The sequence below is a fragment of the Rhipicephalus sanguineus genome, chromosome 11 (assembly GCF_013339695.2).
Source record: "Rhipicephalus sanguineus isolate Rsan-2018 chromosome 11, BIME_Rsan_1.4, whole genome shotgun sequence".
Lineage (NCBI taxonomy): Eukaryota > Metazoa > Arthropoda > Arachnida > Ixodida > Ixodidae > Rhipicephalus > Rhipicephalus sanguineus.
In genome coordinates this window covers 87,022,888-87,046,668 of record NC_051186.1, presented here as the reverse complement: position 1 = coordinate 87,046,668, position 23,781 = coordinate 87,022,888, and the positions used below count along the sequence as shown (strand labels likewise).

Below are 23,781 nucleotides of genomic sequence, written 5' to 3'. Positions count from 1 at the left end.
CGTTTCAAGGTCCCTTTATTAGAGCATAAAGGTATTCGACTGAAGGCTAACCATCTAACCTTTCTTCGCATTGTCGATAGTGCACGTACGTATATATGCCAAAACTCGATAAAGTGTAAGGTTGCACAGACGCACAATGAAGAAAGAAAACAAACGCGTCTAATGGTCAAGGCCTGACATTTCGATAGCAGTGGGATCGCATAGGTGAAACAGCCTTCGAATAAATTACATTAGGAAGACATAGCTGTTGGTGTTTTACTACTCAAAAACACGATAGTTTATGAGGGACGCCGTAGTGGAGGGCGTCGGAAGTTTCGACCACCTGGAGTTCTTTAACGTGCACCTAACGCTATGTACTCGGGCCTCAAACATTTTCGCCTCCACCGAAAACGCTGCCGCCGCGGCCGGGATACTATTCCGCGGCCTTCGGGTCACCAGCCGAGCACCACAACCACCAGACCACCGCGGTGCGTATCGGGATGACATGGAATGCCTGAGCGGTTATCTCTCTTGTAGACCAGTAGACAGGGGCGTAGCCAAGGGGGGGCTTGGGGGGGGTTGAACCCCCCCCCCGAAATTTTCAGTTTTACTTGCGTATATATATACGCACGCATACAAACGCACGCACGAACATACATAAAGTATGGTTGAACCCCCCCTGAAAAAAATTTCCGGCAACGCCCCTGCCAGTAGATGTGCCTGATTGACAGGTGGTGTTACCGCAGCTGTGCAGAAAAGTTTTGGTGTCTACTTTCCACCACAGTGCGCCCTTCCAATTCGCATAGAACTGGTTTATTGAGGAAGGAAGCGGAGCTAGTTGCTGCAAGCCTTGCGAGAGAACGGCTCAGCGCTGTTGGTAGTCGGAGTTCGTGCTGCCTTGCTCTCTTCCGTTGCGTCAATGTTCGCACACCCTCTTTTCTCTCAAGTAGCTCAAATTTTTCTTGCTCTGCGTTTATAATTGCGTTACGTTGAAACGCTACTTAGAGGCACGAGTTATGAAAGGGAAAAGGGTGCGATCGGCCTGTGCACTGTGCGTTATGACATCATGACACTCGGACCGAAATGCTAACGTGCCCGCTTTCTTCACACCGGACTTGGAGCTGGAAGTTTGGGTCCATGTAGCATGATAAACAGGAGAACGCAGTCTTACTATCTAGGAGGCGACGCACGTGGTCTGTATTTCTCCCTACAAGTTGTAGTAACAGAGGAGTTTTTCGGAATACGTGCAGTAAGTGACACATGCAGTTGGCAGGCAGCTCTGTGCTGCTATTTGCATTGAGATGCTTAAAATAGACATGGATGCGCATTGTCCGACATGCGATGGCAGCTGCATAGCATCGTCAAGAGCAGCGACGATATTTTGCGTTGGCTAAGAAACAGCGCAAAAAAGGCGTAAACGAAGGAGACACGGTGCACTGTAAATGTCTCCTTCGTCCTCGCCATTTTTGCAGCGTTTTCCACGCTAAACGTTTACCAACTCGCCCAAATCAAAGTTCTGAATGAGAACGTTGTCTTGCAAGGCACAAAGAAACCGGTCATTTGATGCCCGTTATGGATATTGTGAGGCTTTGTACGTGGAGGGTGCTCATGCACGCGGCTAATCTTATTCGCTTGCGCACAGGAACCACATCATCGATCTAATAACCTGGTTTCCCGCCGTCAACACCATCGTCCTTTATCACGATCTTCGCTGGGATTTCGACGACGACCTGGCGATAAATGATGGCTCGACGAAATCGTGCCGCGTGGAACAGCTGCTGGGAAACACTCCAGCCATGGGTTCGGAGAACTTGCACTTGCGCTCGGCTACTCTAGTCGACTTGCTGAAGAGGTGCCCCAAGGTAAGTAAGGCCCAATGCGCTTTCGATGACGGGATATGATGGCGATGCGATGTGCTCTAATTCATTTAAGAGGCGACTCCATTACATCCTCCAGCGACATTCACAGTCACGCAAAAAGCGACTTGTTCAATACTCCCCCGTTCAATCTGTCCTACCCTCTGTTCTGATGGCCCGAAACGCTATCCTCTGGCAAAATGCGCATCCCCTTAACTTCTTTCCGTGACCTACTTGCGGTCAACGGTATTGAGGCTATAGCAACAGCGCCGAGCGAGCGCATTCGGCGCCCGCACAGTAAACACTACACGATGCGAACGTGGACTCCGAGCCCCGAGCACACTCGCTCGGCGCAGTTAGTCCACGTTCGCATCGTGTAGTGTTTACTGTGCGGGTGCCGAGTGCGGCCTGTGAACTCGAGTAGAGTCACTGTATATGCTACCTTTAGGTAGCAGAGTTGCGCATCTGTCTTCCAACGCCGCTAGCAACCATGCATTGCGGAGAAGCTGCCGCTTGGGCCAATTTTTTTATTTCTTGATGCCGCCGCTGCAGCGAACTGAATTAACACTAGCCATTGACAGCCAATGTTTATCGCCGGTCTTCGACACGCCAGACAGGTTAATCGGCGACACGGTAGGCATGTCGCCTGCAAGAACGAAGTGCGACTTCACCGCATAGCTGTGGTTGCTAGCCGAACCTATGCGCAACTCTGCTACCTAAAGGTAGCATATACAGTGACTCTAAACTCAAGTTACAGCCAGCGCCTCCCTGACCTCGGCCGATCGTCTCCGTTTACGCGCCAAGCACGTGCGTTGTGAACACAGCGGCAGGGTCGAAGCAACCGCCGTCGCCCCGTCGCTGCTACCTCGTTCGCCACGCAACGCTTTTGCTTAAATATTGTCACACTTATGTCGAGAACCTTGCGTTGTTCTGCGCGTTGGTCTGGTTAGGCCAAGAAGCGGCTCAGTCCGAACTTCTTTGTCCTCTTCAACCGTGGGTGCTCACACAACCATGCGGCATTAGTCCCCCCTTTGAAGAGCATCGACTAGATGCTTGTAAAAGAAAAAAAATCACTACAACACGCGCAGACGCAGAGAACCAGAGACTAAGTACCAGTAACCACAGGGAAAATAAGACGACGCACCGACACTTGCGCCATGTGCAAACAGGAAAATACAAAGAAAACAACCACAGGAATCACATCGTAACAGAAATAGCGCGAAAGCACAAGGGCTACTATGTGTAGTACGGCTTGAGTCGTACGACGTGCACGGTTTCGGGCCGAAGTTTTCAACGTGAAGACACTGCGCCGTCCGGAAATACTTCGTAGGTGAGGTCATTGACACGTCGGAGAACCTTGTACGGTCCGAAATAGCGGCTCAGAAGTTTTTCAGACAAGCCTGGTCGTCGGATAGGTGTCCACACCCTCACTCGGTCGCCATGGTGGTAGGCGACGTTTCGACGGCAAAGGTTGTAACGTCGCGCATCTGCGTCTTGTTGGTGACTGATGTTTACGCGAGCCACTTGACGAGCATCTTCGGTGTACTGGGTGTATTGCTCAGCGTCTGGAGCAAGTTCATCGCTATTATCGCATGGAAGCATAGCATCGAGCATGGTTTGCACGTTGCGTCCGTAAACAAGGCGGAAAGGTGAAAATCGCGTTGTTTCCTGCGTTGCCGTATTGTACGCAAACGTGATGTACGGCAAAATCTCGTCCCAGGTTTTGTGGTGTACGTCCACGTACATTGATAGCATGTCTGCTATGGTCTTGTTAAGTCTTTCCGTCAGTCCATTTGTTTGTGGATGGTAAGCTGTCGTTTTTCGGTGACTTGTGCAGCTCAGTTTAAAAATGTCCTCCATCATTTGTGCCGTAAATGACGTCCCTCTGTCCGTAATCACACATGACGGCGCGCCATGTCGCAGGATGATGTGGTGCACGAAGAACTTCGCGACTTTAGACGCCGTGCCGCGGGGTAACGCCTTTGTCTCGGCATAACGGGTCAAGTAATCGGTTGCCACTATAATCCATTTGTTTCCGGTCGACGACAAAGGGAAGTGTCCTAGAAGGTCCATTCCCACAAGGTAGAATAGAGTACGCAGTGGTTCAATCGGGTGGAGAAGGCCCGCGGGTTTCACAAGAGGCGCCTTGCGACGCTGGCACTCGCGGCAGCCTTGCACGTAGCGGTGTACGCTAGCCGGTAGTCGTGGCCATTAGTACTGCTGGCGCACCCTGGCGAGAGTCCGCGAGTAGCCCAAGTGTCCTGACGTGGGCTCGTCGTGGCACGCAAGGAGGACGTCATCACGCATGTCAGCTCGGACAACGAGGAGAAAGGCTTTGTCGCTTCCTCGCACGTTTTTCTTGTAAAGGATGCCCCTTCTAAGACAAAATGATGAGAGCTCGCGAGCAATGTGTCGAGGAACGTGGGAGTTTCGGCCTTCTAAGGAATCGATAACAGGGCGCAATTCTTGATCTGCTCGCTGTCTCGACATGAAGTCAGAATCAAGCAGCCGCTCGACCGGCCCGGTCAATTAGACTCAGCTGATCATCCAGGTTCTCGCTGGCCAGCAGCTGTTCCCATCGCTCCGCTGTGTGATTTTGTATCGGTGGTAAGGCTGTAATGGCCTGGCATGCCCACATAACGTGGTACAAGGTAGCTTTTACTGGGCACCATGGGCAGTGAGAAGAGTATGCAGTAGGATGCATTTTCCTGAGGGTGTGAGGGCAGACCGCTGATGAAGTACTTTCTCCATCGTTGCGGCTTCAGTCAGAAACTCGGCTACACTCTTTGGAGGACTCCGCACCAGACCAGCAAAAAGCTGCTCCTTCACACCTCGCATAAGATAGCGCAACTTTTTTTCTTCTGGCTTTGCAGGATTCGCTCGCTTGAAAAGCCGTGTCATGTCCTCCACGTACATCGTGACGGTCTCGTTCGGCATCTGAATGCGTGCTTGCAGTGCACGTTCAGCACGTTCGCGGCGGTCGGGGCTCCTGTAGGTCTCCAAGAGGCGATGCTGGAACTCGCGCCAGGATGTCAAGACATCATCTCTGTTCAAGAACCATGTTCAGGCGCCGTCCTTTAAGCAGGAATAGACGCTGCGGAGCTTTGCGGCGTCATCCCAGTAATTGATCGCTGCGACACGTTCAAACTCACTCAGCCAGTCATCTACGTCTTGAAACAGCTCTCCGTGAAAGGGACTAGGCATCAGCGGATTCTGAACGGTACAGTAGATCGACGTAGAAGACGTAGGAACTTCCATGGCGGCTTGAGGTAAAGTCATAGTCACTCTGTCGGTAGGCTGTTCCGGTGCCTCCGATGGTAAGCCTCGTTGGCGGTGGCTTACTCTGTGAACTGGAGTGTTCACGGGCACAGGGCTTGTGTTCCAGCTACCAGGCGGGGTCTTGTGCATGGGGTGAGTCGTGAGTCGTCGTACCCAGCACCTCCACCAATCTTGTCACACTTATGTCGAGAACCTTGCGTTGTTCTGCGCGTTGGGCTGGTTAGGCGAAGAAGCGGCTCAGTCCGAACTTCTTTGCCCTCTTCTACCCGTGGGTGCTCACACAACCATGCGGCAATATACAAGTTCTTATTGTAGATGTCCCTTTGTTGTTCTTTACTTGTGAATACGCAATATCATCACGCAACCAACGCCCTGACGTCTACAAGGCCATTGTCCAGTGTGTTCAGTTCCTGTGGCTGCAGCGGATATCGGCCCTCAGGTTTCTAGTACGTGCCGTGGGACAGAAGTCTGGACCTGCAGTTCGTATAATGTAACGGCTGATTCTTTTGGCACGTGATTTCAATCCATATTTTCCGTGTAATGTGATAAAAAAATATGGCGGCGTCGCCGAAAGGCAAGACTTTGAAAGCCAAGGCATTTAAGTTTACAGTTTTGTTCTTGTTCTGGTACATTGTTCTCAGAGTGCGTAAAGCCTGTACGGCGCCACAATAGGGAGTTTTCGAATAGGGGTCCCAAAAATCTGGGGACGCAAAGGGCTCTGCGTATGCTGGCTTTGGGTTACGAAGGATGTACGAGATTTTGAAAGGGTCTTACACTCACTGTTGGCGCCCTGGGCATGTAGCGTTAAGGCGGCCAGAAAGGCAAACTAGGATACCTAATAATTAAAAACAGGTAGAGGAATTTGCCTTCGGTACACTTTCATTTATTGTACACTGCACTTCTATGTGCACCTTCGAAGCCCCTATCTGTAATGGCCTCTGTAAGGCTGAGAGCACTTGTCAAACAAATAAACAAACAAAATAAATAGTGATAATGATTTCGCTAATAACGAACAGTGATTTTGCGTGTCCACGTTACTTGCCGTCATCAGCCAAGTTAATCCAACTTGGAGCCCCCATCTGGTTAAGTCTACATGCTTTCAAATCAACAACTGATCTTTAAGAAAAGAGGCATTTTTTTGCGAATTTTAGTTGCGCGCGCGAGATCGGAGAAAGCGATAGCCTAGACCAGGATTTATTTATTCATAGCGTCGTCACTTTCTCAGAAATCGGGTCGGTTTGGCCTTGGCCGACAGCGGTTGCTTCGATGGCAGCTTCTATGTTCGTTTTTGCGAAGCGTGTGCAGTTACGGCTGCTGTGCTACAAATCAAAAGAACAAAGCTACATAAAGCCGTGACATTTGCTAACTCATTAGGCGTTGTGAAGCCCCTAACATCTTTCTGCAAACACAAAAATCCGATATTAGAGAGTCTGTACTCACTCTTGTGTGCGGCACGAATATCTAACCAGGATGTCATTACATGCTGGGTGCCCCGTCATAGAGACATACAGGGCAGACGTCCTTGCTGACAAAACCGCTCGATCAACGGTGGCAAGGACCTGTGTCCTTGCTATGGCTGTTTCTGTCATGGATTCAACTCACAGTATTCGTAGAAATATAAGAAAGCAATGCAAACACTTGTGGGATGCTGAAATACGTAACAAGCTACATCTAGTAAAACCGAGGTTAGGGCCTCCACCACTAGTGACAAAATCACGGCGAATGGACGTGTTGACCTACAGATTAAGGATGCGATCCGGCGACCTTCAGGTCTGCAGTCGAGCACCATAACCACTAAACCACCGTGGCGGGTCACTGCACTTAGCAGATCTCAGCGATCTTGCTTAATCGCACGGCCGAATTTGATACACGAAGCTTATGGGGAGTCTATATAGTCACTCGTATGCTCAAAGAACTCTGCACTACAGCAATGTTTGGTGCTGCGGTGGTTGCATAGCGGCTGAGGCGTTGCGCGGCTAAGCTCGAATGAATGGATTACTTGTGCACGGTGGCCTATTTCTACTAACCCGACATAAAAAATTCGGAAGATCCCACGTAGCGTGGTAATCGATGTTATGCGAAGCATGCGGCGGGAAGATAACTGTCACGTATTTTTTTTATATTGAGCGAAACGTTACGAAATGACGCTAAAGACATGTACAAATGGTATACGAACACACATGCTGAAGAGTCGCACATGCGTTATATACTACTTGTTTGCAGTTGCGTAACGATGCCAAAAGCAACACGAGTATTCCAACACCAGACTCGGTAGGCTGATATGATATGACGGAGAACGCATGCACGTTTCACGAAACCGTGCGCATGTATGTGTTGTAGCTTACGCCAAAGTGACAGAGCCAGGCCAGTAACCAACGCAGAATGCTTATTTAGCAGACAATGAAGTATATATAGGCGACTGGCCTATGACCTAACACAAGACGGTGAATGACGTTCGACACGTGTTGGCACTGCACTTCTTATCACTTCCCCCTTTATTTTAAAGGTTGAGTCTTTGCACGGGTCTTCGCAGTCGGGTAGACTTTCGTAAGACCGGAGGAGTTGGGGAAGACGCCACAGGTGGAAGAGATGTTGGTGGCGTTGTAGAGGGAACGGGAACAGCGTCCTTGCGTGCTGGAGTTGACGGGCTTAACCGCTCCTCTCGTGGCGACTCCTGCTGCTCCCGTTGTCAGGGCTGGGCGGTACTGATTCGAAAGTCTCCGCCCTTGGAGTCCCTGGTGACCTAGACACCCGCGGGCGAATCTGGTCTAAGTGACGCCGGGTTGGTCCACCTGGTGTGTCGGCTGTCACGAGGCGCGAACCTTCGGTGCCTTTCATGACGCCTGGGCACCACCGCCTCCCGTGTCCAAAGTTGCGCACCCACACCGGGTCCCCGGGCTGGAATCTGGAAGGCTGGAAACGCCTCTGAGATAAAGATGGCACACATGTATCCGAACGTGAACGAACTTGTTAATTAAGAAGCAGTTCCGAAGGAGACTTTCCGCACGGTAGGGGCGTGCGTCGGTAGCCTAGCAATACTAGCGCTAGTTTGGCGTCGAGTTCGTTCACCATCAAATGTTTGACAAGGCCGTCCTTGATAGTGCGAAGTGCGCGTTCCGCAAGGCCGTTAGACTGTGGGTGGTACGGGGCACTGCACAGATGTGTTATGTTGTTGTCTGTCATGAACTGGGCAAACTGCTGACTTGCAAACAGGGGCCCGTTATCTGACACTACAGTTTGCGGCCAGCCAAAACGCGCGAATAATTCGCGAAGACGTGTTATTGTGACTTCGGTGGTTGCCGACCTGACAGGGAGTGCCTCGATCCACTTCGTGTGCGAGTCGACGACTATCAGCAACATGCGCCTGTCTATTGGCCCAGCGTATTCAATGTGAAGCCGTGACCACTTCATCGCGGTTTCTGGTCAACTGATAGGCTCCTGACGATGTGGCATTGTTTGAGCTCTTACACATGGCATGCATGAGCGAACGAGATTTTTCCTCTCACCATCCAACCCTGGCCACCAGAACAGCGTCCGAGCCAGTCTTTTCATCGTAGATGCTCCCTGGTGTGACCGGTGTAGCTCGGAGAGCATGGGCCCCCGCGCCTTGCAGGGTATGATAAATCGATGACCCCAGTAGAGCAGACCTCCTGCGCTCGACAGTTCCAGTCTTCTGCAAAAGTAAGGTTGAAGATGACTGTGACATGATGAGAGGCGTTTAAGCCATCCATTAAGCATGAAGTTCTGGACAACACAGAGATCTTTGTCTGCACTCGTCATTGCCCTCAAAGCACCCGCTCGCACGAACGAACTGTCAAGATTATGTGTGGACAGCGCGTATTCTGGCAAGGTTCCCGAGTGAACAACCTCTGGTGTCTGCACTGGCAAAAGGCTAAGTGCGTCTGCATTGGCGTTTTGCTTCCCGGCCCTGTACTCGATGCGGTACTGGTATTGACTTAGGAACAGAGCCCACCTCTGGACACGCGCCGACGCCATTGGAGGCACCGGTCGATCTTCTCGTAGAAGACCCACAAGTGGTTGGTGGTCCGTCACCAGCACAAACTCGCGGACCAACAGGTAGTCTCGAAACTTTGAGACTCCGAACACCAGCGCCAGAGCTTCCTTCTCGAGCTGTGAATAATTTTCGGGCGGGCGTCAGTGCGCGTGAATGGAAAGCGATGAGCTTATCCACGTGGCCCATGCGGTGCGAGATAACGGCGCCTAACCCGACGGTGATGCATCACATTCCAACCGCACTGGTTGGTCGGGCTGAAAATATGTCAGCACTGGTGAGGTGAGAAGCGTTCGTTTCGCCTTGCGATAAGATTTTTCCTGGGTTTCACCCCACTCCCATTTATGCTCTTTCTCGAGTAGACTATACAAGGGGGCCAACATCGCTGACATGTGTGGCAGGAACCGGTGATAATACGACAGCAGACCCAATAACGAGCGCAGTTCGCTTACATTCGTGGGCCGTGGTGAATCGCGTATTGCAGCCAGGTTCTTTTCGAACGGGTGCAAGCCGTCTTTGTCGATCCGGTGGCCCAAATAGACAATCAAAAAATCAATCAAAATAAAAAAAAACTTCATTATTCACATGAAGATGACCCATCAGTTATGTTATAATGACGATTGAGTCTTTACGGAAGTGACATTTTCTGCTTTCAGCTTGACACAGTTTTCCTGTAGCCGGTGCAAAACATCCCGGAGCACGGAGTCGTTACTGTCTGATTCTGATTACTGATTCGATGGTGAACGACCTGGACGCCAAACTAGCGCGAGTATTCCTAGGCTACCGACTCACGCCCCTACTGTGCGGAAAGTCTGCTTCGGAACTGCTGCTTAATTATCAAGGTCGTTCACGGTGTGCCATCTTTATCTCGGCGTCGTTACTGTCTGGATGCTCGGCTATTAATACGTCGTCCAAGTACACCTGCACGGCTGGAAGGCCAGCCAGGACGGTTTCCATGCGCCGCTGAGAAATTGCGGGAGCCGAGGCAACTCCAAACGGGAGACGGTTATAGCAGAACAGCCCCTTGTGCGTGTTTATCACGGCCAACTTCGCTTCGTCATCCAAGGGGAGCTGGTTATATGCGTCCTTCAGATCCAATGTAGTGAAAAGGGATCCTTCACGAAGTGAGGCGAAAATATCCTCGATGTTAGGTAGTGGATACTGCTCAGTTATGTACGCAGCATTAATAGTGGTCTTAAAATCGCCACAGATGCGGAGTGACCCGTCTTTCTTTAGTATCGGCACTATTGGTGCTGCCCACTCTGAATGTGCTATAGGCGATAATGTCTTCACTCGCTAAGCGTTCCAGCTCTGGTTCCACTTTCTCACGAAGAGCGTAAGGGATAGGCCGCGCCTTGTGGATTTTAGGTTGGGCGTCTTCTCAAAGGTGGAATTTCACAGGGGGCCCCTGAATTCTTCCGAGCCCACATTCAAAATGTGCGTGAAACTGCAGAGGCTGTCGCGGGCAACTGACATCGCTTGCACTGTTCCGAGGAACTCACTCGGAAGTATTGACAATGCTTGAATTAAATCCCTTCCGCAAAGGCTATGACCAGAACACCCTATAACGATCAGGATGGCAGGGACAGCTTTGCCTGAAAATTGGGCTTGAAGCTGTAGTTCACCGACAATGGGCAACTTGCCCAGGTAGCAGCTGAGCGTCTGTTTGCATGTCGATAACCACGGCCACCTCAGGTGATGCTTGAGATAAGCTTCTTTCCTCGGTTTCAGACGCAGTGCTCTCATACTGAACGGCGTAAGCACTGCCATCTGCCTGCCACGAGCCCTGAGCCTCGATTGGGAGCGGCATTTTCTTGCGAAATGGCCTGTCTTCCCACAGCGAAAACTTTTCTCTCCTTTGTGCGGGCAATCATATGCTTGGTGATCATGGCTTCCGCAGCGTGCGCAATCTGCAACCCGTTGCTTCTTATCACTGGAGGTTGTTTGATACTGGCGCGATTTTCCAGCTAAACTGCACACCGCTGCCGTATCAGGTTTGGTCATGGCGCTAACTTCCTGCGCAGCGGCTTCGGCAGCCGTAGCAATGTTTACCGCTTCGGCCAGTGTGAGCTCACTTCTTTCGAGCAGCGTCTGCTGCACAGCGCGATTTCCGATGCCACAAACGATGCGGTCACGTAACATACGGTCAAAGCCGGTGCCAAAGTTACACTTATCTGCCAGCTTGCGGAGCTCAACGACATAGTCTCGGGCTGATTCAGTCGCCGTTTGGTCCCTAGTGAAGCACTTATAACTTGCGGCAACTTCGTTAGTCTTCGGCGCATAGTGGGCATTTAGAAGCGCGAGTGCTTCTTGGTAACTCAGCTCATTTACTTTACGGGGAGCGCAGTGTCCCGCAAGAACGCCTACCACCTTCGCTGATAGCGTCGAAATCAAAAGCGCCGTTTTCTTATCCTCTTTGTTAATATCACTTGCTTCAAAGAATGCCTGCAGCTGAGTCAAGTAAATCTCCCACTTACGTTGATTTTTGTCGAAACTTGGTGTTCCGAGACTCGTAGCCATGGCCATGGCCGCCGACGCTCCGTGGTGGTAGGCGAAGGTGGTGGTTACATTCAGCGCCCAGAAATCGTGAATCCCATCTTCGTCGCCACTGTTGTAGCTTACGCCGAAGTGACAGAGCCAGGCCAGTAACCAACGCAGAATGCTTTATTTAGCGGACAATGAAGTATATATAGGCGGCTGGCCTATGACGTAACACAAGACGGTGGATGACGTTTGACACATGTTGGCACTGCACTTCTTATCAGTGTGGAAGGCGTTCTAGACAATTGTCAGGTAGATGGCGGCGAGCGCGCAACGTCTTTGTTACCAAGGCCAATCTAAATAGGTCGCGAAAGTCGGAAGGAAAAGTGGTCGGAAACCTATTGCGACAAACATCAACACCCGCGTGACGATTAAAGCGCTACTAGGTGAGGGGGGGACAAATAATGAAAACGAAAAATTAATTTAACGTTTATTTTTATTAGTTTTAATTTTATTTGTCACGAAATAAATTAGTAGATTACTTTAATCAAACTTTAGTATTGGGTATGTGGTTGAGTCGCCAATTTTTTTCGCTTATTTTCAGAAACAGCGGGCACATGCAGGCAGTCTGGTAACATGGGCCAACGGTTTTGCGCATATTCAGATGCAAATGGCGTCGCTCGTTTTACAGCGAAAGCTGTTATGAGATCATTTCACCGGCCGTTTTTGGCGCCGTAGTTGTCCGCCGCCGCCGCCGCCGCCGGTGTCCGTAACCAGTATCGCTCGAAATAAGAAAAAAAACTAAATAAGAAAAAAATTCCAGGATGGAATGAGGTTCGAACCTGGGCCCTCTGCGTGGGAGCCCAGTATTCAACCTCTGAGCCATGCCGGTGCTTGACGCTGCTTTGCAAAAAGGTCCTATACAGGCTTCATTTCGGGAAGGAACCACATTAGCATATGCAATATAGCGTGGTAGAAGAGTAAAATAAGCACCAAGCGTCGCACAACGCGAATTCTCTAAGCAGGCGTCGCACAATGCGAATTGCGCAACGAGTAGGTTGTTGAATGCTTCCAACCCATTACAAAGGGTTCTGCCATAAGTCTTCGTCGTCATCAGGCAGGTACCACGGCTCTCCGTAGAATGACGAAAAATGGCACAGTGCCTGCTGCCCTACTTCTCAAAAAGTACAATGATTTATAGTGAAGTGGGTTCCTCGCAAGTGCACTTGTAATGGTTGCCAAGGATGCCCATAAGCGCATAATCCATTTCCTCGGGGTCTCAGTAAAATTACCATGATTTAGAGCGTAGTGGGTTCCTCGCAAGTGCACTTGTATTGGTTGCCAAGGAAGCCCATAAGCGCATGATCCATTTCCTCGGGGTCTCAGTAAAATTACCATAATTTAGAGCGTAGTGGGTTCCTCGCAAGTGCACTTGTATTGGTTGCCAAGGAAGCCCATAAGCGCATGATCCATTTCCTCGGGGTCTCAGTAAAATTACAATGATTTATAGCGTAGTGGGTTCCTCGCAAGTGCACTTGTATTGGTTGCCAAGGAAGCCCATAAGCGCATGATCCATTTCCTCGGGGTCTCAGTAAAGGTCTTCGCCACCCCCCCCCCGTCTCTCTCCCACGTCAACGTGTGTTATACAGCATGACGGGAGAGGGAAATAGCGACCGGGCGTCACCCAATGCAAACTGCATAACTGGTGGTCCGTTTAAAGCTTCCAACCCATTACAAAGGGCTGAGCCATAATTCTTCATCGTCATCCGTCGTCACGTCAACAAAGTACACATAATGCCTTACAGACGTGTAGCTGGTGCCTCGCTTCTCCGCAGAATGACGAATAATGTCTCAGTAGGTGCTTCCCAACTTCACAAAAATTGTGATTTATGGCGTAGTGGGTACCATTCTAGTGTACTTCTATTGTAGCCCCAAGAAAGCTTACAACGGGCTCTAGAAACGCCGCTCTTCCAGCTTTCGCTGTGACTGTGCTGCGATTTCAGCGCAGGCCTGGCGTTTTTTGCGCAGTAGGTTTGTGCCTGTCGTCCGTAGGTGATTTCCTCGCATAAGCGTTGTTTTCTAGTCGTGGCACTTGGCAGAAGGTAATATAGCCCATCGCAGCCATCGGGAACCGTTTCAGTGACTGTGTTTTGCCAGCGCACGGCCGGCGTGCTGTCGCCCTTCGGGGCGATGAATCCGCCACGCTACGCGAAGAAACGCTGCGCTGTCTATGGATGCAAGGGCAACACTTTAACGCCAGGCAAATCTGTCTTTTTCGTCTTCCCGTTATCTTGCAGGCTTCCATTATGGAGCCGTCATAGTGATAAGAAAAATGACGTGCAGCTGTGCGTTTTCCGTGTCTGTGCGTTTTCCGTGTCTGAAGGCCGGCGAAGTGGGATACGGCCAACGTTGAAGTTGCGCATTGCCATGTTCTTATATGTGCGCACGCCGCCGCACCTGCATTGCGGCCGGTTGCTGAAAGACGACAGAGTGGGCTCAACGCTCCAGGTTTCAGAAAGTGCTCACACGCCAGTTTCCGTGAGCACAGCGTCTGTTTCGAGGTCGTGCACGTGAACGTGCACAGATTGTACGTGGAGAGCGGTGAGCGGGAGATGATTGTTGTGGTTGTGGCACCGAATGAAGGTGGTAGCCCGGTCCAAGACAATGTCTAGAGTCCTCTTTGCTAGCCGGGTCATGTCGTCGACAGACTGTCTGTCGATAGAGCCGGCGACATGTCGGAACCTGAGGTCGCCTTTTGCGTTGGTGAGGTATATACCGTCGAGGCTGCTGGCCCTGGCAAGTGCTATGTAGACCAACTTCAGTGGATGACGTTTATCGTATTCGTAAACTACCTGGGCGTATGTGGCCCTTTTTGACTTACATATAGTTATGGCGTTTGCTCGCGCAAGGAGAAATTGCCCCTTTACATGGTATAATTTTCTGGCGTATAACCTGCTTGTGGTAGTTAGTCCATTTCAATTCTACTGAGGAGTGTGCGGTAGTGATTTGCTTCGTGTTGGCTGGGACGACAATGGGCCTACTGTGGACGTTGGAAATTCAAGCCACTGTCGCACGAGGTTGCCGGGGTCATCACGTTTGATGCACCACAAGGTGCCCATGTTTCCATTAACGAGGCCGTCACTTACGTCGACGCTTGCCGTAATCATGTACGGCTTGGCGATGCTCAGGCAAATCTTTCAGGGTTTTTCTATCTTCAGCTCCCTCACTTACCTTGTATTGCAATGTGTATGCTCGCGGTCACTGCGTTGATTGACTAGGAATCGCTTGTGGCACATACCCGCATAATATGAACCGTGGTATGCGGATATGTGTACGTCACTGAGGGGGAAGGTTTTCAGGACGTACGCGACAGGCGTTTTGCGTTATTCATGTCATGACCTGTGAATCGTGTTCGTCATACACTGATGCCCTGGTATGCCAATTTTGGTATATAACAAGTTATGGAGACAACCATTACTTGTTATATACCATAATATCCTCTGTAATCTGAACGCGAAGGCACACGGAGGCACATAAGAGCCTCAAACATTTGCGCACACAATCTCGGAGGCCGTGACGCGTCTCTGAAGGTTTATTCTGACCATGAGAAAAGTGTTTGTCTTACACCGTGATTCTGACAATTTGGCGGTGCTGCGCGCATGCCCACGCTTGCGTTCCCGCGCTCGCACGTGCTTGGCGCGTCTTCCGCAACAGCGCGGACAGCACCTCTTCGTACCTGGGCGGTAGCGTACGTTCGTATCAAACGTCGCTGGGTGAACATCGGTTCGCAACAATCGTACTCCATTACACTGAGGGCCAATGGGCCTCAGCCGGGACCAACGGAAAATTCGTATCACCCCGTAATTCGTATGAGCTGTGATCGTATCACCGAGGTTTCACTGTAGATAGATAGATAGATAGATAGATAGATAGATAGATAGATAGATAGATAGATAGATAGATAGATAGATAGATAGATAGATAGATAGATAGATAGATAGATAGATAGATAGATAGATAGAAAGAAACGGCCAAAATGCTTGAGGTTCGCTAAGAAATGCTTCGCATTAAAAATATTCATGAATTTAAACTCACGAGAACGCTGAACAACCCGAGGTGGTTAAAATTATTCCCTAGGTTCCCACTAACGGCGTGCGCCATAATCATTTAGCAATGTGCATGACTGTGCTAGTTGACACTTCTTAGCGCAAAGGACACCTGTGACGAGCGACGAAAATAATGAAACACATACAAGCGCTACTAAACCAGTATTTGTCGAGACTGCTGCGACATATCCTGGTGTGTGCCGTATTCTTTTCGTCTCCCGTTTCAGAAATTTGTTTTAGGCTAAAAAGAATTCATAATGACATCGCTTACTTCCAAGCAAGGAAAACGAGAATCTATTCTTTACTCGCTTTTGCGTTTCGGAAATATACAGCTTTCGCCTATAGTGGTGTTTTAGTGGGGACAGCGCTTTCCCTGACGAATGTACGGTGCGGACGTTCTCTGCAGCTCGCCGTGGTCATGTCTACAAACATGGAAGCTGCACTGTCTTCAAATGAAGTGGTCAAAGCTGCTTCGAAACGGCTTCCGGTGCCTTTTCGACGCAAGGAGCTGTTTCTAGGTTCCACGTTGACTCACCACACTGGAATTCTCCTTGTGATGTCGACAACAAGCGCCGAAGTTGTGGAGAAGGCCCACCGACATTTCGGCGAAGTAGAACACCGTGACGTGAGTAACTTACCGGCATGCTTTGTACTGTTTTGATCAAACAAGTCTATTGAGATAACCTAGTCCCCATTGCTCTTCTTTGAAACCCTAAATACAGTTACTTATTTTATTCTTAGTACTTATGTCCGAATATTTTACTTCTTATTAGACTATGAGAGGTTGGCAAATCGCCTACACCAACCAAGGCTTAGCACCTTAGCCGTTGACCCGGCAAGAGAGGATTTGTTGTAGCCGCGATCATGACACCACGAGGACAAGGGCATTATAAAATAGTCGCCATGTGGCTGGCGAACAAGGACGTCCTAAATGTGTATTGGTAAACTTGTACAGTCCATCGAGTGAATTTAGAACAAACTCTTCTTGACTACTGTACCGCATGGCCATCTTGCTTTCACAGCAGGGCGGACTGATTCTCCTTGGCGAAGTCAACGCACGGCACGTCGATGGGAGGGGGGGGGGGTGTACATGCGCGATACCAAAAAGGAAGATTGGTACTCCGAAAGCCTTGCATTCTGAGGCCCACGAGCTACTGCTGCTCACACATCTTGGAGTTTCTGCAAGTACGGGCAGGAGCCTAGCTCGGTGCGTCTGGCCGTACTTCACCTAGATCAGCAATGACAGCTGTGTCACATCGATCAGCCTCGAGGAAAGTTTAGGCCGCGACGGCTGCATACTGTGTACGGTAACGAACATTGTAAAGGTCCACCCGCCATAGTCACGGCCAGGCTGATGGGATGGGGAAGTATTGAAAACGCCAGTAGACAGCCCTTTCGATACCCCGATTCGGCTGAATTGTACAACTTCTTTATGGGCCTCTGTATTACCACCACTAAGGAGCTCCAAAGCACACAGAACGCGCTGGCTATCGACAACCACCTGTCCTATATATGAAAATCTCGCAGAAGGAAGGGTCGAGCATAGGTAGAATGCCTGTGTAGCATTGTGTTGATACTGCTTGTTACTTTTTGCTTGTTACCTTGTCGGAGGCTTGCTAGAACGGCCCATGTTTCGCCTTTTTCTTGAGAACCGTTCGAGTGAAAGGCGGTTTTCGTGGTTAAATAAACTTTAGTACGTGTGAGTTTCCAGCTTTTTGAGAAGTACTCTAGCGGTGGCAAAAGATGCACGGACAATACACTCGCCACTGACGTAATAAAAAATAAGCCATAATGGTTAATCGCTGAATAGCGCTTTTTTGCTAAACTGAAAATAGAGAGGGGTCTATTACAGTACAAAGGCTGAAAGGTCTGCTTGCGCCAATGTAATGACCTGCTACTCGTCGTTGCAGAAAGAGGATGGGTGTAAAGAATGACCTAGAGAGAAGGTGTTCATCATGAGGATGAAAGTGGCGGTGAAACAGAAACTTCAGTGTTTGAAGTTTATTTTGCTATTTTCACAATACATGAGACATCGACTGTCATGGTGCAGAACAAAAGGCGTGTTTATACACGCCTGAGTAGGCTCCTGGCACCACGAGTACAGCAAAAAACAGCGGACAACTGCAGGAAAAAACACGCATAGGCATATACACACACACACACACATATATATATATATATATATATATATATATATATATATATATATATATATATATATGTGCATGTACATAAATGTCACTGTCAACGTAAATGTCAATGTACATAAATGTCAAAAGACATTTCGCACTTTCTTATCATGTTCGCTGTCGCGAAAAATTGGAGCTTTGAGAATACCGAGCTGATGACGAGATTCACGCGAGGGTGCCAAGAGAACCTTTTCCGATAATTTTTATTTGACGATTCTTGCAAGGAGGGGTGACAACGATTGTCACTGCACATCATGATGCGGGCACACGCGCAAGAGGTCTTCCGTGGTCTCAGGAGTTACACATTCCTCGTAATTCGGGCTGTCTGCACGAGGGGAGGAGGAGAGGTTGAGGAAAGGAAAAGGCGCAACTTCTGCAACCTTAATTGGGAGCACGGCTTAGCGCCTGTAGGGGAAAGGGGAAAGGGAAATAAAGATGAGAAGAGGGAGGAGAAGGAGAGGAGGAATGCTGTCCATGACCGAGGACGCGGCGGGCGGCTACTATAGCCGGTTGGCCAGTCCAGTGTCCTCAAGGAAGCGAAGAACCGCCTTGGAAACCTGGGTGTGGTGCTGTGCAGGGAATAGGAGGTCCCTCTGTGTAACCGCGAGAATTCCCTGGCGACGAGTCTGCACGACCGAGAAGGTGTAGGTAGCGCCGAGGGAACGCCGCACCCAGACATAATCTGTGCAGTAAACTGTTGCTGCACCTTTTCATGGTGGGTGGCATTCCTACGCAGGTTGTGTACGCAAGTGGCGCCGCCGGCGCATAATAACGTAACAAATAAGAAACACTAGCGATATGCTTTGTTAGAAGGCGCGACCCACTGCTAATGTTGTTCAGAAAGGAATATATCTTCCTACAAATATTTTGCTCTCTGATAACCAATTTAAGTGAGATTATGCACCGTCATGCTTTTACTGTTTTCCCTCAGGGAGGTACGTTTGCTGATTTCGTAGGTGGCGCTGCATTCTAGAAGACGAAAGTATTTTTGAGCGGTAAACAGTGCATTTATTAACTTTTAGGCAAAACACAAAGATGCGGCGTCCATCACTATGGACGACGTTGTGGGGGTCTCATTCTGCAAGGTATGTGTGTGCGTGCTGAAACAAAATAGCCATTGAAATTTGTTGTGTTGGAGTGCTCCTCACGACATACTCAAGAGACATACATGCCATCCAAAACAATAGCTAAAATAGACTACCGACGTTGATGTCTACTTCGCCAATACTACAATTGTTTTTCCTCGTCATGAAAGTAGATGCTGTACAGAGTACAATATGTCCTCTTCTTTTCATTGCAGCTCACGGCAGAGAGCGAAAGTGCAATTGGAAGAGTTGCCAGCTACACCAAAGTCACACATCTCTCCCTCGTCTCCAGTTTGCCGAAAGATAAGTGCTCCTTTGAGCCTCACGTGACCGAAGTCCTATCCGTGCTCCGACTTGTGCACTTGTCCCTAAAACGCTTCTGTGGCGTTAAACTTTCGGTTATTGCGAACCTCTGTCCCCATCTTAAGTTTCTCGGTATATTTATGTGCGTCGTCGATGGAGAAGAGGATGCGGCCGCGGATTTCCCCAACCTGGAACATCTTCACCTCGACTGCGCTATGAAAGAGGGATCGTTCTTCAAGCTCCTGAGGTCTTGTCCGGGACTTCGAGAACTGGAGCTCGAGGTGGACGAACTTACGACGGCGTTTGTCGTAGGTCCTCCCGAATCGTGCGGGGAGCGCCCTCGACTCGAACACGTGAAGCGACTGGCCCTGCGCACTAACTGTGACGTTGAATCTGGCCTGGATACCCGGGACGACCTGCCGTCGGATCTGGATTTAACGTTGGCGTGTCTTCCTTCGCTCCGGCGCGTGCGCAGCGACAGCTACGAGATCCGTCTTCACGTCGCTAGCTGCTTCCCACATATTGCTCTGGACTGGTGCGTGTGCACCTTATGTTTCGCGGAGTTCCCGAAAATAAGCGGGGACCACAAAGATTTATATAAAATTACTCAGGACCTCCAGCTTATGAGGCCAATCGAGGTTGTGAGCTACAGCTTCGGAGAAAAATCAGAGAAGGACAAAGAAGGAGGAGAAGTACCAGTGGACACTAAAGAGGAAGGTAAGGAGAGAAAGCGAGGGAGAAACGTTGACAAAGGTAGAAGATACGGTTCTCTCACCTCGGTGTTCAAGAACAGAACCGGAATTTGAGTCAGAAGCAGGATCAGCAACGGTAAAAACTGGATCAGAGAAGGCAACAGACGGAAAAGTACCAGTGGAGACTGAAGAGGAGGCAGAAAGAGACACCGAGGGGGAAATGACGACAAAGGTGGAAGATGCGGTGCTCGTGTCTCCGCTTTCAGGAACAGAGCCGGGAGTCGACGCAGAAGCACGATCAGCAACGGCAACAACTGGATCAGAGAAGGCAACAGACGGCGGAGAAGTACCGGTGGACACTAAAAAGGAGACAGAAAAAGACAGTGACGGAGCAACGAGGGCGACGGTAGAAGATACAATCCTCGTACCTCACCCTTCAGGGACAGAGCAGAAGGTTGAGTCAGAAAGAGAGGCAGGGCCAGCAACGTCATTAATTGGATTTGAGCCATTGAAGTCAGAAGAGCCTGCGAGCGCGGAGAAACCTGAAAACCGACAGCAGCTACATGGGGCAGGGGAACCACACGAGGGAAGTGTCTAAGCTTCATTAGGACACGTCTTATGATATGGGAAGTTTAAGTCCGCTGCGCTCCAGGTTTCAATTTTCCGACTACTGCAAGAGAGCTTGAAATAAATACTTTGGAATGCGCGATTGGTAGTTACAATCTCGCAGGGATGTGCTGAATGAAACTGTAGGAACATACAGCTATAACGACGTAAAGTGCAGCTTGTGATCTGCTGGACATTTTTTTCGGCGATGAATGCGATTTACGAATATTATGGTAATATAATACGTACTGTTGTTTATAAATATGTCATATTCTGATTTCAGGGAATTTGTCATGAATGACTATGTAAGCTTCGGGAACCAATGGTTCGTAACAGCGAATCTGCTACCCTCTAGATTTTTTGGGATGTTTCGGGGCGTCGCGTTCACGCAAAATTGCAGGTCTGTATCAACGACTGTGTAAGGAAGCAGGACGCGCCCAGTGTGTTCGTTCTCAGGCTCATTAAATGGTAGTATCACGAGACGATGAAGTTATCTCGAGACGTCACATTTGACGATGACGACATTACATATCTTTTAAGGTAATATCGTCACGTGACGATGACGTCCCTAAGTAACGTAACGTTTTAATGGATGATTTCATTTCGCGCCCCTGACTTGGCGAAATTATCACGTAAAACAAGCGCCGTTGCGATGTGATCACGTTATGTCACCATGTCAAACGTGACGTCCCCGAATGGTCACCTGAGCTTCAGTACCATTTGATGTAAGCGCTACATTTTCCACTTTGTGGGCCGTATAATCCTTTTGTGTTGATTCATTTCGATGGTTGTGGGTTAGGATCCCACCGACGGAAAGGGTGCTTTTTCGCCCGCTTTAAATAATTTTAGCTTGTTGCCTAACTACTACACTATCGTTCAAAACAACAAATGTTTCCTGTGCTTTTAATTGTCTGTTGGATACATTTGTTTGCATCTAACAGACACGAGCTCCTCGAGAACAAAAGGAATTACCTTTTGTTTTTTCACCGCGAGGGCCTCGTACCGCAGATTTGACGCCTTTAGGTAGCATGCGAAGGTTCAATGGCCACCTGCCACCTCGTGCAAAAATCATGTGCCACATGAAGCCGTCTGGCGAAGAGTCTTCCACACTCGCCACCTTGGCTACGAGTGGTACTAGCTAACACTGCGAGGGGTTACACGCGCAGAAATACTCAACAATATGGACGGGGAAGCGCCTTCCATCGTAGCTCAGTTGGTAGAGCATTGGACGTGAATTCAAGATTGTGGGTTTGGATCCCACCAGCGGAAAAGGTGCTTTCTCATCCGCTTCTCTTCAAGTTATGTTATAGTTACTGCCCCGCAGTTAAAACAAAAAAAATCACAGCATATCCACGGAGTGAATGATGATGAGTGGGCGAAGCTGCGGAGGTTCATCGGTAAACCGTAAATCTTCCGTGAATTGTGCCCAGTACGTCATCACCGACGTGAGATCGGGCGCGTTTATACTAAAGGTTCCATGAGTTATGACGACTTGCAGCTCACTTTAATTTTACATGTACGCTGTGAATTTTCATTGTTTAGAAAACCATTGCTTTAGAAAAATCTGGCGTCTTTCGTTAAGCAGCTGGCGTCTTTTCGTTTTGCTTAAGAAGCATCTGGCGTTCTTTCGTTCTGCTTTTACAAAACATCTGGCGTCTTTCGTTGGTTTATTTCATCAATCAACGGCGTTTTAAACAAAATTTTTATTGTTTAATCACGCACAGGAGAAATCTCACCAGGCACTACCTTGGAGGTAAACAATGGCTGCTAATGGGAATGAGAGACAGAAGAAGTCTTGTCTTGTCGCCTAGATCTTGGCACATACCCAGAAGGGGGATTGGCCACACTGTACTTTATAATGTAAATGTTTTACACAACGCTTGCTAAAAATAAAAAAGAGAGAAATTAGATAAGAACTATATTAACATTCCTTAAAAAAAAGAAAACTTCTACTTCTACTAACGTTTCCTACTGGAACATGCCAATGGCTGCTAATGGGGAATGAGAGACAGAAGAATTCGACTTTTAGTTAACGCGCACGCTGCGAATTTTTTATTCAACAACGCACAGGAAAAATCTCCCACCGGCACAACCTTGGAGGTCAAAGCGTAAGACTTGTTACGGACTACGACTACTACTACTACTACTACTACTACTACTACTACTACGACGACGACGACTACGAGGGACGAACGGCTGTCGCCTTAAGGAGCTTCGCCTCTAAAAGTGGCGAAGCTTTCACTCAGCCGCGCAAGGCTTCACAAAGCGAAACTGGACGATTCTGCAGATTAATTTGGTTGCTTCTAGGTTACCTCTAGGTCGTTGCTAGGCTTTAGCTAGGTGATGCTAGGTCGTTTCTACGTTGATTCTCAGTGCAGAAAGGTGCGAGGCAAACCACAAACAGTCACAGACACGATACGATAAGAGGTCCAAACTCCAGAGACAGAAACTCGCGCTGAAACCAAGCGTTCGCACCTGTCATAGATCTTCGGGCACGTAGTCGTTGGCGTAGGGTTTCAAGGTCTTCTCGCCACCGCCGTTGCCTTTCCGTTTTCGTAGTATTCTCTCGTTGTACGTACTCGGGGTCTTCGGTGCGCCGCCGTCGCTTCGGAGCCATTTGTTGGGCTAACTGATTCCTTCTTCATTTTTAGTGAACCAGTGGTGAGTAGTGGGATTTACCCAATTTCCGTGGCACATTCCCGTTTATGATGATGATAGCTTTCCCGTTCGACTCACAAGGAACGATTTGCTAAACAGCTTCGCTGCTAAAGGTCACGCGTAGGGCCGACACGGCTGGCTTCACGGACCGTTCGTTTGCCAAGGGTGGTTGCCTCATGTAATTCTCTTTCTAAGTAACTTTGTTTCTCCATAGGGTAGAGTTTCATAGTACATAAACTAGAGGGCAGTTTGGCGCTTGTATCTGTGCGGGCTCTTTGAGCGGCGCTTGTCACCAGGAGAATGACGTGAAGTACAGGCTGCGGATGTGCTTTGGATGGATTTAATTCTTGAGACTCGCTGTGATTGTTTACGGATCGGTAAACAAAGTGGTATAAAGTTGTTTCAAATTAAAATTTGCTTGATTAATTCATATGTAAAACTTATTGCAGATATTTTCCTTGCAGACCTTTTTCTTGACAACAGTGAACACAAGCATGCGCGTTTTTTCTCACGAAAGTACCCATCATATATTTAT

The 23,781-nt window shown here is 49.1% G+C and overlaps 1 protein-coding gene across 1 annotated transcript; it reads left to right on the top strand.

The window, feature by feature from the left end:
• Nucleotides 1–16,124: 16,124 nt before the first annotated feature.
• Nucleotides 16,125–20,786, top strand: LOC119373344 (uncharacterized). Its single transcript, XM_037643373.2, has 2 exons — nucleotides 16,125–16,338; nucleotides 19,203–20,786. Exons 1-2 carry the CDS (start codon nucleotides 16,132–16,134, stop codon nucleotides 20,094–20,096), a joined length of 1,101 nt encoding a protein of 366 aa, XP_037499301.2. The 5' UTR covers nucleotides 16,125–16,131; the 3' UTR covers nucleotides 20,097–20,786.
• The last annotated feature ends 2,995 nt before the right edge of the window (nucleotides 20,787–23,781 follow it).